Source organism: Phaethon lepturus, unplaced genomic scaffold (assembly GCF_000687285.1).
Source record: "Phaethon lepturus isolate BGI_N335 unplaced genomic scaffold, ASM68728v1 scaffold35970, whole genome shotgun sequence".
NCBI lineage: Eukaryota > Metazoa > Chordata > Aves > Phaethontiformes > Phaethontidae > Phaethon > Phaethon lepturus.
In genome coordinates, this window is record NW_010510464.1 from 22,028 (window position 1) to 36,015 (window position 13,988).

Here is a 13,988-nt window from a genome sequence, read left to right on the forward strand (position 1 = left end):
GCCTTGCCCTCCAGCAGCAGCTTGCCCCCTTTGTTCTCTCAGCTGTGGGAACAGCGTGCCTGCAGGTTCCCAGTCACCACATGCAGGAGCTCTCTCTCTGCTCAGCCCCTCACTGAGCCTGCAGCTACCTGGGTAGGACCTGGGGTGGCAGGAGAAGTCCCTGAGTGAAGCTTGCTGTCTGCTTTTAGTCCCTGGGCTCCTGGCACTGCTGCCTTCTGGGCAGCAAGTGTGTTCAGCACCTGTGAGAAGATCTCTGTATCTGTGAAGAAACTGCTGCCACGTCCCTGTGTTGTAGCTGGCTGGTCTCTCGGGAGTTGTTTTGTTGTGGCCATGAGTAACCCTGGGCAAACAGGTTGCCAGGCTGGACTTTTGAGGCTTTGCTGCCTTCTCTGCCTGTGTTCCCCTTGCCCATGTCAGCATCTGAACATGCCCCAGGATGGGTTTTATTGTTCACAGGGGCCAGCCTCTGAGCCCACCTTGCAATAATAGTCCAGGACCCTGTCCAGCTCCAGTGCTGCTCCTCAGGCCGGGAGTGAGGGCAGCGAGGCTGGAGAGTGCTCACCCTCCTCCGGGTGGCTGTGCATCACCCTTGGCAGCGAGCGGCAGCCGCGAGGCTGGGGACGAAGCCCCTCTCCTGCCAGCAGCTTCCAGCCTGGCACCTGGCCTCAGCCTGATGGACACAAAGCCCACCCTGCTTGGGGTCTGCTTCCACCTCTGCTCTGGCGGGGCCTGGGATGTCATCAGTGGAGAGGGGCTGTGACTGTCCCCCCCCCAGTCCCTGGGTGGTGGCACTGCCCTGACCGCGTGGTTTGGGGTGTCACCACGGCTGCCTGGGCCTTCCTAGTGCCTGATGTCTTTCTCCAGGATGACCCGTAGCTGAGCTGGGCCCTGACCCAAGCTGAACATCCTGCACCCAGGGGTGCCGGCGGGTCCTCCCTGTCTGTGGACGGGTGCTGGGCCAACCTTTGAGTCTCTCTTTGAAGTCTGTGGGGATCTTATTATACCTGATATGTGCAAAGGCTGGGGCTGGCCGCAGACTCTGCTGTTGCAGCAGGAGCAGGGGATGGAGGCTGCGCCAGCGCGGCCGGGGTCAGTGCAGCAGCCAGGGCTGAGCCGGGGCTGCCGGTCGGGCAGAGTGGCTGCAGCAGTGTGGGCTGGGAAACCTGGTGTGGTTGCTGTGACTGAAAAGGCGAGGGCTGAGGTACAGGCAGCCGCCTGCCCATTTCTTCCCAAGGGCAGACAGTCAGTGTGTCGACCAGCCCCTCGAAGAGCGGAGTGGGCAGCTGCCTGCACCCTGCCTTGCTGCTGCCCGCCCAGGGGCCCTCAGTGCTTCTCGGGGGTGGGAAGAGGGTGGCAGGACCCCTCCTTTGCGCAAGCCCCCTTCCAGCCTGTCCCCAGGGATGGATCAAGCCCTGTGTTGCCACTCTCACCCTGTTGCCTTAGGAGGAGAGAAAAGCCTCGCAGAGCCCGAGCCTGACCCCACCCGTAGCAGCTCTGCACAGCCAGGCCCGGGGGGGCCCCCAGCCCCACTGAGGCTGGGAAAGGCCTGGAGAGGGGGAGGAACAAACAGCTCTGCTCATTTAGCGGTTGGGAATTAAGAGTACTAAATGGGGGGGGGCGGGACCTTGGTCTGAGTTGATGTTTTTGCTCTTGGGGTGCCTGACACCCACTGCCTGCAGTGGGGCTGGGTGGCTCTGGCCAAGGAGTGCTGGGCGTGGTGCCTGGGGAGATGCTGGCTCAGCTGGGGGTCTGGGCTGCTTTCAGGAGGTGAGTGCTGGTCCTCCAGCCCCAGCAGGTGCCGGGAAGGTAGGTGGGAGAGTCCATGCTGTGAGCAGAGATCGGGCTGATCCCTTCCAGCCTGCAGAAGGGACACGGGCTGGCCAGCCCCTGTGACAGAAGCTTTACTTGCTGCGGTGTTTCCCTTCCCTCGCCGTGTGGCTGAGGAGAGGCAGGTGTGGTGCTGACAATGCTGTCTGGTCCTTTTTTACTTTCTAGCAGCTCTCGAGCTTGCAGGGTTAATTGTAGTGCGTGTCCCTTGCAGGACCCTGTGTGCTGGACTTTCCTGGGCACAACTCTGCCAGCCTGGCTGGCATGCAGACATGTGGCACAAGCCACTGCTGTTTTTTGGGGGGGTTTTGTTTGGTTTTGCTTTTTTTCCCTTTGGACCTCAAGCTATCAGAGAACACCCATCTCAGCCTGGCACTGTGAAGTAAGTTTTTTTTCCTTGAGGATGTAGTATGGTCAAAACCACTAATAAAAGCAGTTGGCAGCGCATCATTGTTTTATAATCCATGGGCTGCTGGGGCTCCAGCACCACATGGGGTGGAAGAGGAGCAGGGGCAGGATCACCTTGGCCTGGGGGGTTATTTCCATGCTGGGAGCTTTCCCCAGCTGCAGTAATGCTGCAGCCGGGGGGTGGGGGCTCTGCCCAGCACCAGTGTGGCGGCTTCCAAGCAAGGGGTGCTGGAGCCAGCAGGGAGGGAGCTCCTGGGGGTGATGTGGCCCCAGCCTGGCTGCTGGAGCTTCAAACACACACAGGGCTGCTGGGGGCAGGTGCGGCAGTGCTGGGGCAGCTTCACCAGCAGCAGCCAAGGGGAGCTGAAGAACAACAGGAAGGGCAAATCCAACACCTGCCACTCATGTTCCTGGGTGCTGGCTAATAGAGCAGCTGCTGAGCTCCTCTAGGACAGGCTGGGTGTTCTCAGCTGTTGCCCAGTGCCAGAGCTGCTCCACTGTCCCTGCAGGAGGCCCCATCCTCCCCCTCCAGAGCTGTAGCACCAACAGAGGGACTAAACCCATGCTGGGGAGCAGCAGCCCAGCTGCCTCTGCATGCATGTCCATAAAAGAGATGAGGGGAACCCAAGGCAGCCCATCCTTTCCTGGGAGCAGCCAGGCCCACTTCACACAGCTGTTGCACCATGCACCAAGATGGCAAAAGGCGGCAAGGGGACAGTGGCTTTAGCACAGGAATTCCTACCAGCAGCATAGGGCCAGCCCCAGTGCTTGTTCCCCACTTCCTTACCTGGCCAGTGCCTGTTAGTGCTTGGAAAAAATAGAAATCCAGGAGGGACAAGGAGAAGCCAGGATGCTCCAGCCCCTGGACTGTCCTGGAGCCTGCAGCACTTGCCTTGGCAGAGAAGAGCTTTCCTGAGGCTGCCATGAAGTGCTGCTCCCCTTGTGCAGGGCAGTCCCATCCTCCCTGAGGGCAAAGATTTCAGCAGTTCTCTGCCTCTCGTTTCACAGCTTTCTGCCTGTGCTCCACAGCCCAAGGCAGTCAGCTATTTCTGCAGTGCCTCAGCAGTTGTAGGCACAGCAGTTAAGATGCTTCTGGACACTTTCTGCTTCAGTCAAAGAACAGCACTCAGAAAAACAAACTCACATTGCAGAGATGCTTTAGCAGAATATTTATTCAATGCCATAGTGAAGAGCAAAACTCAGTACAAACATAAACCCTCAGTGCCTTGCTCACTACTACACCAAGCCAAGGGAAAAGAGATCCCACAGTCTTGGGGGAAGAGGGAGGAAGGCAGAGGCTGTTCCTTTGCTGTGTGACTGAACAGAGAACTGCATGTGGATCCCATGTGCACACACATGAAAAATGACAGAAAACCTGAGTAGAGGGATTTTGGATAAAGCCATGGGCACCTGCTGGGGTGCAGCAGAACAAGGGTACAGACCCTCCTGCCAAGGGCTGCAGGAATTAAAGCCATTAGTGCATATCAAGACAGTTATCTGCTGCCTTCTTAACTCTATTTGCAACCCAAAGCTGTGAGTGGCACAGACAACTGCCTCCGGTGCTCCCAAAACACCGCCCCCAGCCCCTGCCTGGGACGTGGCTCCTTTCCAGACACGGCCCAGAGTCCAGCTCCCCAGAGCAACTGCAGCTCCTGGGGTCACTGCTGGCCCCAGCCATCTAGGCCAAGTCAAGATTAGGAGCTTAATTTTAGAGTCTTACATTTGGGTACCTGCTGCAGGGAGGAGAGCCTTGGGGACAGATACAGAGTAAACACCACTGAGTTCATAATGGCTTCAAGTGAGTCAGCTCCACCATCAGAGGGGTTCTCAGGAAAGGCTGATCACCAAACACACAGCAGGTCAGCCCAGTAGAAGGAAGCTTATTCAGCTGTCACTTCAGGCCCAAGAGGGCTGTGTTCCCCTGGTCACCTGTGGGCGAATACCTGCAGCCACCCACCAGTGCCTACACCTATTCACGGAGAGTATACCAAGAGAACCTAAAGTGCCATGACTTGAGTAGCATGGGAGGGAAGTGATCATGAGCCCCACCAGCCATCCTCACGGCTACCCCCTTGGGAAGGGACAGCAGATCCCCTAGAATAAATACGTTACCAATGCCATAGCTTATTTAAGTGCTGCTTAGCAGAGGAAGACAGAGGCAAAGCCAGCACCATGTCACCACCAGCCCTCCCCACTCTCAAGTTTGGACACTGGTGATACCAACGCATGGTTGCTAGCAGAAGGCATCAACAGAGCACTGGCTGCGTCCCCAGGGGCCACACGAGACACCAGCCAGGCCCCCCCAGCCCTGCCTCCCGCACTGCCCTCTCACTGCCCTCCAGGGCCAAGATGCCACATGGGAGGAGGCACACAGCATTACCCAGCAGCCAGACAAGTTGCCCATGGAGGTTTGGGACAAACAAACATTAATAAAACTACTGTATTAAAAGAGTCCTGCAGTAAGGCAGCTCAGCACTGTACTTCTGCTTCTGCCAAGTGCTCTGCAGCCGGTAGCTCTCAGCGAGGTCAGCCACATCCCACGCTCACACAGTACAAACTAGAGACATGCCTCAGTCTGTTCTCAGAGACCAAAGCTCACCCAGAGAGCTATGACCAAGCAGCAGCGTTCGTGTGAAGCTGTGGCGAGCCTACCCTGCAACGACCAGCTCAGGCTGCTGCCCGCCGTGCCCAGGAACGGGCCCTCAGCTCTTACGTTCTGTCTTTGAAGCAGATGCTCCGAAGGGGAAGCAATTCCCACTACCGGGGTCCCTCCTGACTTGGCGGATGGGATTTGTGTGCCCAGAGCTCGTCTCTGTTGTGCAGGGCTCAAAGCTCTGCAAGCTCCAAAGGAGGTGACTGCAGTGAGGAAGCTGCAGGAGCAGACGTACCTGGGTTCAGCTTTTCTGGTTCATGAGCCAGGAGAAGAGCAGTTTCCTGGGCCTGGGCTTCCTGGCCTGCTGGATGCGCACGGCACGAGGGGAGCGCCACACCTTGATGGTGGTGTCATCGCTGGCTGTCAGGAGCAGCTCCTGCTCCACCGGGCTGAACGCCACCGAGTTGACCACATTGTCGTGCTGCAGTTTGGCCAGGCAGATGTTATAGTGCCGGTCCCAGATGTAGCCATGGCGATCCTCTGCCCCACTGCGGTGGACAAGACACCGGTAAGGATGTCACCCCAGCAGCCCCAATAAGCACCGCCTTCCTTCCGCAGATGGAGGCAGAGGTACCCCACAGCCTGGCCAGAGGCCCCAGCCTCCATCTGCAGCGCCATCACCCATGAGCTTCAACCTGGGGCAGGTCAGCTCCCTCTGGGATCCAGAGGCTGTTTGAAACACCCTTTCAACTCACCCCATAGCTCCTGCAGCCTCCAAGAAGGGCATTTGCCACCTGCTGCCAAACATGCCACAGCCCAAAATTTCCCCTTCCCTCACTAATTTCACAGCAGGGCAAGGGTGGACAGCCTGTATCAACACCCTCTGATTCAGTCCTTCTGCTCTTTACAAATCTCCCATTTCCTGCTCTGCTTGCAACACACAGGAGTTTCCAGCACACGGACGAGCCCTTGCACAAGCTGTCCTGCCGTGCCAGCACTAGGGCCCTCGCCGACACAGGGACAGGATCCTGCCCACCCCCATCACCACACACCTTGCTACGAAGTCCCTGCTGACATCCAGGAAGATAAAGAAGCACTCCTCGTTGGGCGTGTAGGCCCGATGTGCACGGAGGGCTCTTTTCACCTCCTTCATTGTCTTCAGGTCAAACACGTGCAGATCGATCTCCTCAGCGATGGGGGGTGGCTGCATCGGGTCAGAGATGACGCAGTTCCGAGGCCAGGCACGACTGTTCACATACAGGTACCTTGGGGAGGGGAGCAGAGGGGTTACCCTGTACCTCACCACATGTGATGAAGCTCACTGTGCCCCAGCTGGTAAAGGCACAGTGCAGTCAGGCAGGGCAGGGACCAAGCATTTTCTCTGGTCCTTAGCAAGCCTGCAGCTCTGGTCACTAAAATCCAGGCTGAAACACAGGAACATGTTGCTGAACCACTTCGTGACCTGTTTGGAAAGGAAAGGGCCACCACAATTGGGATGGTGGGCCCTAGGGGCTAGGCCAAACCTTTTTAATCTTATTAAACCCAACTTTAAGAATGGTGGTGTATTGATCTGCCTTGGGAACAAGACTCATTGGTGTGGGCAGCTCCTTCACTCCTACAAGGCTCCTCACCTGACCCTATCCTGAACCGGGCTCAGCAATACAGAGGGAGGAAAGCATTTTTGGGGAGATCTGGGGAGATGCTCAGGCCATACACATACCATCACTCCTAGGACATAAATGGGATGTGAAAGAGCAGAGCAGCCTGTACGGGCTCCCTGCTCCATCCACTAGTCATTTCTTCTCCTGTTTGCCCCACAAAACCCCTAAGCAGCTGTTGCCCAGCCTCTGCAGCACCTGAAGCCAGGACCGCCACCCCGCCACACTCACCTGTGGTCAGGGGAGAGGCCCATGCCGATGATGTGCCCATGGATGTCAATGACGTGATCCAGTGAGTCAAAGAACTCATCCGAGCGCCTCTCCTCCCCAAGCACTGGCCCAGCAGTTGTCATCTGATGGGGCAGGATCCTTTTAATCCCTTGGGGACAGAAAGCAGAATCAGGTGGTTCTGCAGGCTGCTGCCAGCAGACAGCGGGGCTGGTGGAAGTCCCCAGGCTTCAAGAAGGGGCTTCCCTTAGTGCTGCTAAGAAAGGAGAATTGGCTCGCTAGCCAAGGAGCAGGACAGGGCTGCTGCCCCTGCTGTGTTCCTTCAAGCTCTCGCAACTGGTGCTTTTGGCCAGGACACTGCCAGTAAGTGACATGCTGACACATTCAACCCCAGCCAGGGAGATGCCCAGCACCTGGCTGCCAAACTGGCTGGGGGGGGCACAAGCCCAGCCCGCAGTGTGCTCTGAAGCACAAGGAAGCTGCGTTGGCCCAGGAGACACTCTGGCTGCAGAAAGGTTTTCCTCCCAAATAAATCCTTGGGCTGGGCCCTTTTCCTGCAATACCCAACCTGGAGGAGGCCCAGCAGATACACTGGCTGTGGCAGGATTTTCCCCCAACACTGTCAAGTGCAGGCTAGGGTCATCCCCAGAAAGCTCCAAGAACAGAGGTTTAAACCCAAACTGAGCTCAAGTGCTATAGAGCTTTTGAACTTCCTGACTAAAGGAGACATGCTGTGTGTCAAGCCCTGTCTCCTTCCAGCTCTAGACAGAGGTTGCAAACACAAACCATCGACAACAGCTTCCTGGAGGACTCCTACAAACCTCAGAATCTTGGGCACACATGGGCTTAATCCTCAGTGAGTCCAAGAGGAGCTAGAAGGTGGCCCACCGTATCACTCCCCTGAGGGAATCGCTGCCAAACACCCTTGATTTTAACCCTCTCCCGCGGAACAAGGTAGAGGTGACATCACACTGCACCTCAGGTCTGAGGACCTTCACAACATCACTGCATCTAAACCCGGGCAGCCCAGGACCTTCAGGACATGACCGTCACTCTTTCACCCACAATGGCATTGCTCACCAGCATCCTCATTTCCACAGCGTTACAACTCCAGTTCCAAACTCAGCTACATGACCCCGCACACTTGCCACAAGCCAGTGGAACAGGAGGCTTTGCCCATGCCTCAAGCCTGCCACCAGCACAAGGGAGACAGGAGCTCACAGCAAACTCCTGCAGGAGAAGTGCTTGCGTGCTGCAGATCAGGCAAGATAGCACCGATGCCCAGCAGCCGGGAGCGTGGCTCCCACCAGCAGCCTGGCGAGAGATGAGCACAACAGCAAGCTCTTTCAAGTACCAGTTCCCTGGAGGCAGACAGCAGATGCACAAAGGCCGGTTCGACACACAAACCAGTGGGCAAACATAACATTTTGCAGTGACTCATGGTTGGGAGAGGAGCCGAGCCAGGGTTCGTCCCTCCGAACAGCCAGTCTGTGCCGCGGGCACTGGCTGCCAGCCAGGGAGTCACTGGAGTTCAAAGGCACCAAAACCCACGGCCCTGGGAGGCTGGGCTGGAAGTCGGTGGAGTCGAAAGGCAGGCGCTGCCTCTGCCCCACGCTTTGCCTTTGCTTGCTGCAGGCCCCAGCCTGTGAGGCAGTGTTTGCTCAGCCCGGTGGATCACGATGCAGCGCTGCTTGCAGGGCTGAGTCTGGGCAGACCACCTGCCACGTGCCCGGAGGCAGGCCAGTGTCCACCACGCCTGTCTACAGACCCGGCCATGGACAGGAGCACGGAGTACAGCTACACTTAGTCCCGATCACATTCCTGACTTAGGTGGGCAAAGAGCAAGTGACTCTTCTCTAAGTTGCCTACAGCTTTGGAAAACTGCCTTTCCCTGCCTTACTGGGTTGTATTGGTGCAGGACCAAGTAACAGGAAGGTCAGAAGTGCCTGCAGCTAGAAAGCGATGCTGTAATTGTGCAAGCAGCAAAAGGAACTGAAACTATCTGGCTTTTCAGAAGCCTTGCTTCTTGCCTGGAAGCAGCTCTCCTTCACTCCCCACATTTCTATTGATCTGTCTGGTCCTTTCCACCGACCTTCTCTGCTAGCTTTAGGAGCTTCTGGAGAAGCAGCCAGACTACCTGCTTCTGCTCATCACTGCACTGTTTTCCTATAAGTTCAGGTGCTCCTAGTCCCAGTGCCTCAACAAGAGAGGTCCAGATGATCAAGGGAAGTCCTAACACAGAAAAAGGTCATCAGCAGTGCCACTGTGTTGGCTTGTGCTGCAGCCATAGTCCCTTGTAACCTGCTGAGCGAGGAGGCTGAGCATCAGCAAGCTGCCTGGCATCAGCTCGCCACGGAGACCCCCACAGGGACAGCTAATAACCCACCATGAAGCCTCTTCAGTACCAAACCAGAGGTGCCCCAGTGTGTCACCGAGACCGAAAGGCCACGTGATGCAGCGTGATCACACACTGGGCAGCGGGGGAGGCAGCCAAGGCACAGAGGCAGGCAGGGCTCCGTCTCCGAGAGCTGAGGGGCACTGCACAAGCAACACGCATCTGAACTCCAAGCTGCTCGAGGTAGTCTTGCCCTGATGCCCTCTCCATGCCCACAGGAGAACAGGACTGAGGCCCTTCCACATGCCCTGTCAGGGCAATCGCTGCCCTTCACATCCACCTGCTTATGTGTGAATCATGGCTGATGTCATTAAGTCAGGAGTTCCTTCTTGATCTTCTGCTCAGCCCTTGCCACAACTTTCTTGTTTGGCCATGTGTCAAGCCTGGTAGCAACAAAACAACCCTCAGGCAAGCACTTGCAGGGTGGAACCCCCTTCAGTGACAGGGGCATCTCAAAAGCCTCCTGTATCAAGAATCCAGCAGCCTGAGCAAAACTGCAACTCACTCACCACAATCAGGCAGCAAATAAAACAGGTCTTTTCCAGATTCAAATTCAGAGTGTAGCTGCAGCCCACATCCCCAGGGAGGCTGCCATGCCCTAGGCTCAGACCGCAGCCTTACCTATCTGGTGTGGGGAGTAGGTGAGGCATCCTGTGGTGAAGATTAAGTATTTTGTCTTGCTGTTGCTGTCTGTGGAGAGCACGTTCAGCTCAGGTGGTTTAGTTCTGTTGCGTACAAACAGCTCAGCCACCTTTGTCTCCAACTCTGTCTCAGTCATGGCAGGCCTCACACGGCCCTCCATGATATCATCAAGGAATTGCTGCAGCCCATCCTCTGCTGTCACACCCCCTTCATCCGGTAATTCCTGTACTGCTGGCTCTGGAGTCTGCTTGGGCTTGGCCTCCTCTTCCTCACTGTCACTGCCAAGATCAAAGACTGGGCAGGTAGAGGTGGAAGAAGCAGCTAGCTGCTCCTCGTAGTCCAGGAGCAGGTCTGGGGAATCATACCGGCTGCAGTCAGCTACCATCACGGTCCGGATAGTGCTGGCATTCAGGTTTTGGATTTTGAACAGTCTCTTCACTACATTAACATTCTCTGACTCGATGCCCTGCAAGCAGAAGGGAGAAGTAAGCAGGAACCACCTCACTGGAGTGTCACTCCTACAGCTCAAACCAGCCCAGATCTTGAGCCCACACAGTGCACAACAGCACCACACTGACCTCTCTTCACACTGCTATATGGAGCGCTGACCATGAGAACTGGCCCAAGAGGCTGGTCAGCTTTGTTGTGCTCCTTCCCATCTTGGAGGTGGGCACAGTGAGACAAAAAGCTCCTGCAGGCAGACAACAGTGGAGCTGGGAAACACAGAGGCCAGGCAGCCTTGCTGCCGCCCCCCGGCCTGAAGTCATTAGCTGGTGCTGGTTGGTGCTTTAAAAGCATTTCAGGAACAGGCCTCTGCGATAAACACAGGTGGAATGTGAAGTGCCATCTGGCATACAAGCAGCAGAGATGGAGGACCTCTGTGCTCCTGAGCTTTGCCTGTATCCCTCAGCAGGGCCAGCCTGGTTACCTGCTCCTGGACTCAAGCAGCAGGTCTCTTCCTGCCTAACTGGGGGTCTGCAGGTGGTCTGCAGGCAGTCTGCAGTCCTGGCAGTATGCAGGAGCACTTCAACACCCCCTGTCAAAGTGGGCAAGGCCCTTCCTTGCCTCTTGGAGATGGAAGAGTTAACACTGTAGTGTCAGTGCAGCACAGAGGTGTGGTTATGGGAAGGATCTCTGCTACCAGAGGATTTCACCTGGGGCCAGCATCAATCGTTCAAGTTAAAAAATGCAAAAGACCAGGACGTGCAGCTATGATGTTGAGAAAGAGGCAAAATGTGGAAGAGGAACATGTCCGAGCAGCACAAGTGCCACAGAATGAATGAGCAGCAAAAAAGCAGTCTAAGGCCAGCACACACTGATCTCCAGGTCTTATCACAGAATCAGAGACAGCACCTGGCCCACAGAAATGTCAGCAAGGACAGGCAGGGCTGAGCTCAGCCTCTCAGCTGCCTCTGGCTCCTGGGAACAACGCACTGAGCTGCCAAGTGGGAGAACAGCCATTGCTTGGATACATGCCAGACTACAGCCATCCCAGGCCCAGCTTCATACTATCAAGGACCTTAGCAACCCTGCTGTGGTTCAACCACTCTGCTGTTGAGCAATGTGTGCTCTAGGGCACTGTAGCCAACCCCTCATCCCAATTAATGAGGCAAGAGTTAATAGAATCTGAGGGTAGAGTTAGAATATTGCAATGGGTACCACAACAACGAGTGTGGAGAAACCTCACACAAGGGCTGCCTCAAGCTCAAGATCCTCAGGGCAAGTCAGAGGAGACAAACGGGGAGGACAGGAGGACTGGGCCATTCTTCCCCGCTCACACCTCCTCCACAGTTTTTCCTCTCCCAGGAGCCAGCAGGAAGCTGCACTGCCTGTGGAGCTGGAACAAAGGCACCTCACCTGGAAAGCATTGTTCAGCCACAGCACAGAACAGGAGGTTATACGCCCAATCCGATGCAGATTGCCAGATATCAAGTTGGTTTCATTCAGCCAGCAGCCAAATACATCATAGGGTTTATTCCTCACCCTTGAAAGCAGTGTGAAGTTCTCTGGAAGGGAGGGGAAACACAAGAGTGAGGTGATGGCTCCCAGCAAGGGCTCTGGTGAAACCATGACATGGGAAGTGGATTCAAGTCTCTGCAGGAGAGGTACTGACGCAGCACCTCCACCGCAAGCTGAGCGCACACTGCCCAACCAACATCCAGTTCCAGTCACTCTTACGGAGATAGATTATTTCTCTCCTACAGAGATGTGTGGGGAGACCATGCACATAGGAAACCAAAATAAAAGGGCAGCCAGACGGAGAGAGAGCAGAGAGCAATCTAACCTCAGTGTCTTTCTCTGAGCATGGCCCAAAGCAGACACCCCAAGGACAAGAACAAGTCAAACACGTACAGAACTTCTTCACTCCCTCCCCTGGGGCTCAGGGCCTGAGCAAGACAGCTGTGCACTTAGCAGCACTCCTCAATTTTTGTCCCAGTGGGACTATAGCACAGAGACAGTGAGAGATAACGCAGCTGGGATCAGTGGGTTTCACAGAACTGCAGCAGAAGACATGAAGCAGACGTGGATGAATGTACGTCACAAAGCCACCTAAGACCTCAGGGTGGGACTAACACCACTTGAGTCAGAAACGGTGGCTTCAAGACAACAGGTAATGCAGATAACTCTTGCCTTGCCCAGACTGTCACTTAGCATGGAAGTTAAGTGAGAATAAACATATGCCACACTGCCTTTAGGTGATGACATGGTGACCTGAGCAGAGTTAAGGCTATCTGGAAGATTTACTCTGTGAAACTGTGATTGGGACCCCTTTGCATAGATGGTAGAAGGCAGGACAAGCAGAGGTCAAGGCCACCACACACTCGAAGAGGAGGGACCCTAGTACCCAACATTTCACACCTCTCAGGAAGACCCAGTGAAGGCGAGGGCAGTATTTACCCATGCTGATTACGGCAATCTCTCCTGACGAGGAGTTGTGAGGCCCCACAAAGACACCTGACACCAGAAGGAGGGAGTCATCGGAGTTGAACTGGGAGAACTGTGTGTAGCTCCAGTTGTACGGCCTCATGTTGGAGCTGTGCTGCAGGGAGATGTCCAACTCATTGCTCCAGATCTATAGACAGAAGGACAAACAGTCAGGAACCTGTCGAGAAGCCTCAGAGTGGCTCCGCTTTTTCTGTTCTGCCAGCACTCACCAGGACAGGGGGAAAATAAAAAATATCAAAGGCCCTATTGAACTGCCTCCCAGTCTCAATTTCCCTGTCAATTCTCCTGACAGGAAATGGCTAACAGCTTTGGGGAGTGGCTAAATGCAGGACTGCTTCTCCATCAGCCAGTGGAGGTGTTCAGGCAGTGAATGGTACTGTCACAGCTGCATTTTTCAACATGTTCAGAGAGATTTCTCCCAAGACAACCACTCATGCAAGGCAACTTCTGCAGTGCATCATCTCCACAGTCTTTGTTGGAGATTAGATCCCCAGCACAACGGGACTGATTTGCATCTAGAAAGCAGCCGGAGCCAGGAAGAGCACCTCAGCCACCTTCACGGTGGCTGGACCTGGAATCCACAGCCCTCAAGGCTACAATTGCAAGAGTCATTAGTTCTGCGGCTTTGAGGAAAAACTCAGCATCTGCATGAACCAGCCTAAGTCCAGGGACATCTGGTCAAAACTCTCCTCTCCACAGACTTTCTAAAGGCTGCCCTAGGAGCTAAGCCCCACTAAATCAAAGCTGGAAGAGTTGTGGAGGGGAGGCTTCCACTTTACCTTGACGGTACAGTCTTTGGAGCATGATGCAAACAAACAGCCAGAATGGGAGAAGCTGAGGTGCAAAACCTGGTCATTGTGCTCCTTCAGGGCCTGCACTTCCACGCAAGGGATGGTGTCGTAGAGCCTCTGGAACTCGTCATACCAGGAGACAGCAGCTTTAACACACAAGCAGGGACATGGGACAGGAATGTAAGTGGAGGGAAGTGACAGACCTGAGCTAAACATGGCAACTGCAGAGTTAGTCTTTAATAAAGTGCAGTCTTTGCTGCTAGCAACGCCAGGAGCTCTGCTGGGGCCAAGGTCCCTATGGCTTCAGCTGTGTTAGCAAGGCTTAACATTTTTCTCAGTAGCTTCCCCACTCCTGTAGACACACACAAAAAACCCCTTTTCGTCCAGTAAACACACAACTCCACACCATACCACTACTTTCTAAACCAGTACAGCCACTGCAAGAAAAATCCACGGCATAGCTGTTAGCTAACTAACAAAAGCCTTGCTCAGGACAAAAC

At 55.3% G+C, this 13,988-nt stretch overlaps 1 protein-coding gene across 1 annotated transcript; it reads right to left on the reverse strand.

The window, feature by feature from the left end:
* Positions 1 to 4,619: 4,619 nt before the first annotated feature.
* On the reverse strand, positions 4,620 to 13,634 carry FBXW5 (F-box and WD repeat domain containing 5; the record flags this gene model as incomplete). The annotated part of the gene is made up of 7 exons (XM_010297133.1): positions 4,620 to 5,376; positions 5,881 to 6,093; positions 6,718 to 6,865; positions 9,731 to 10,217; positions 11,609 to 11,757; positions 12,650 to 12,824; positions 13,477 to 13,634. Coding segments are annotated over 7 exons (1,577 nt in total), but the record flags the coding sequence as incomplete, so codon positions are not given.
* Between the last annotated feature and the right edge of the window lie 354 nt (positions 13,635 to 13,988).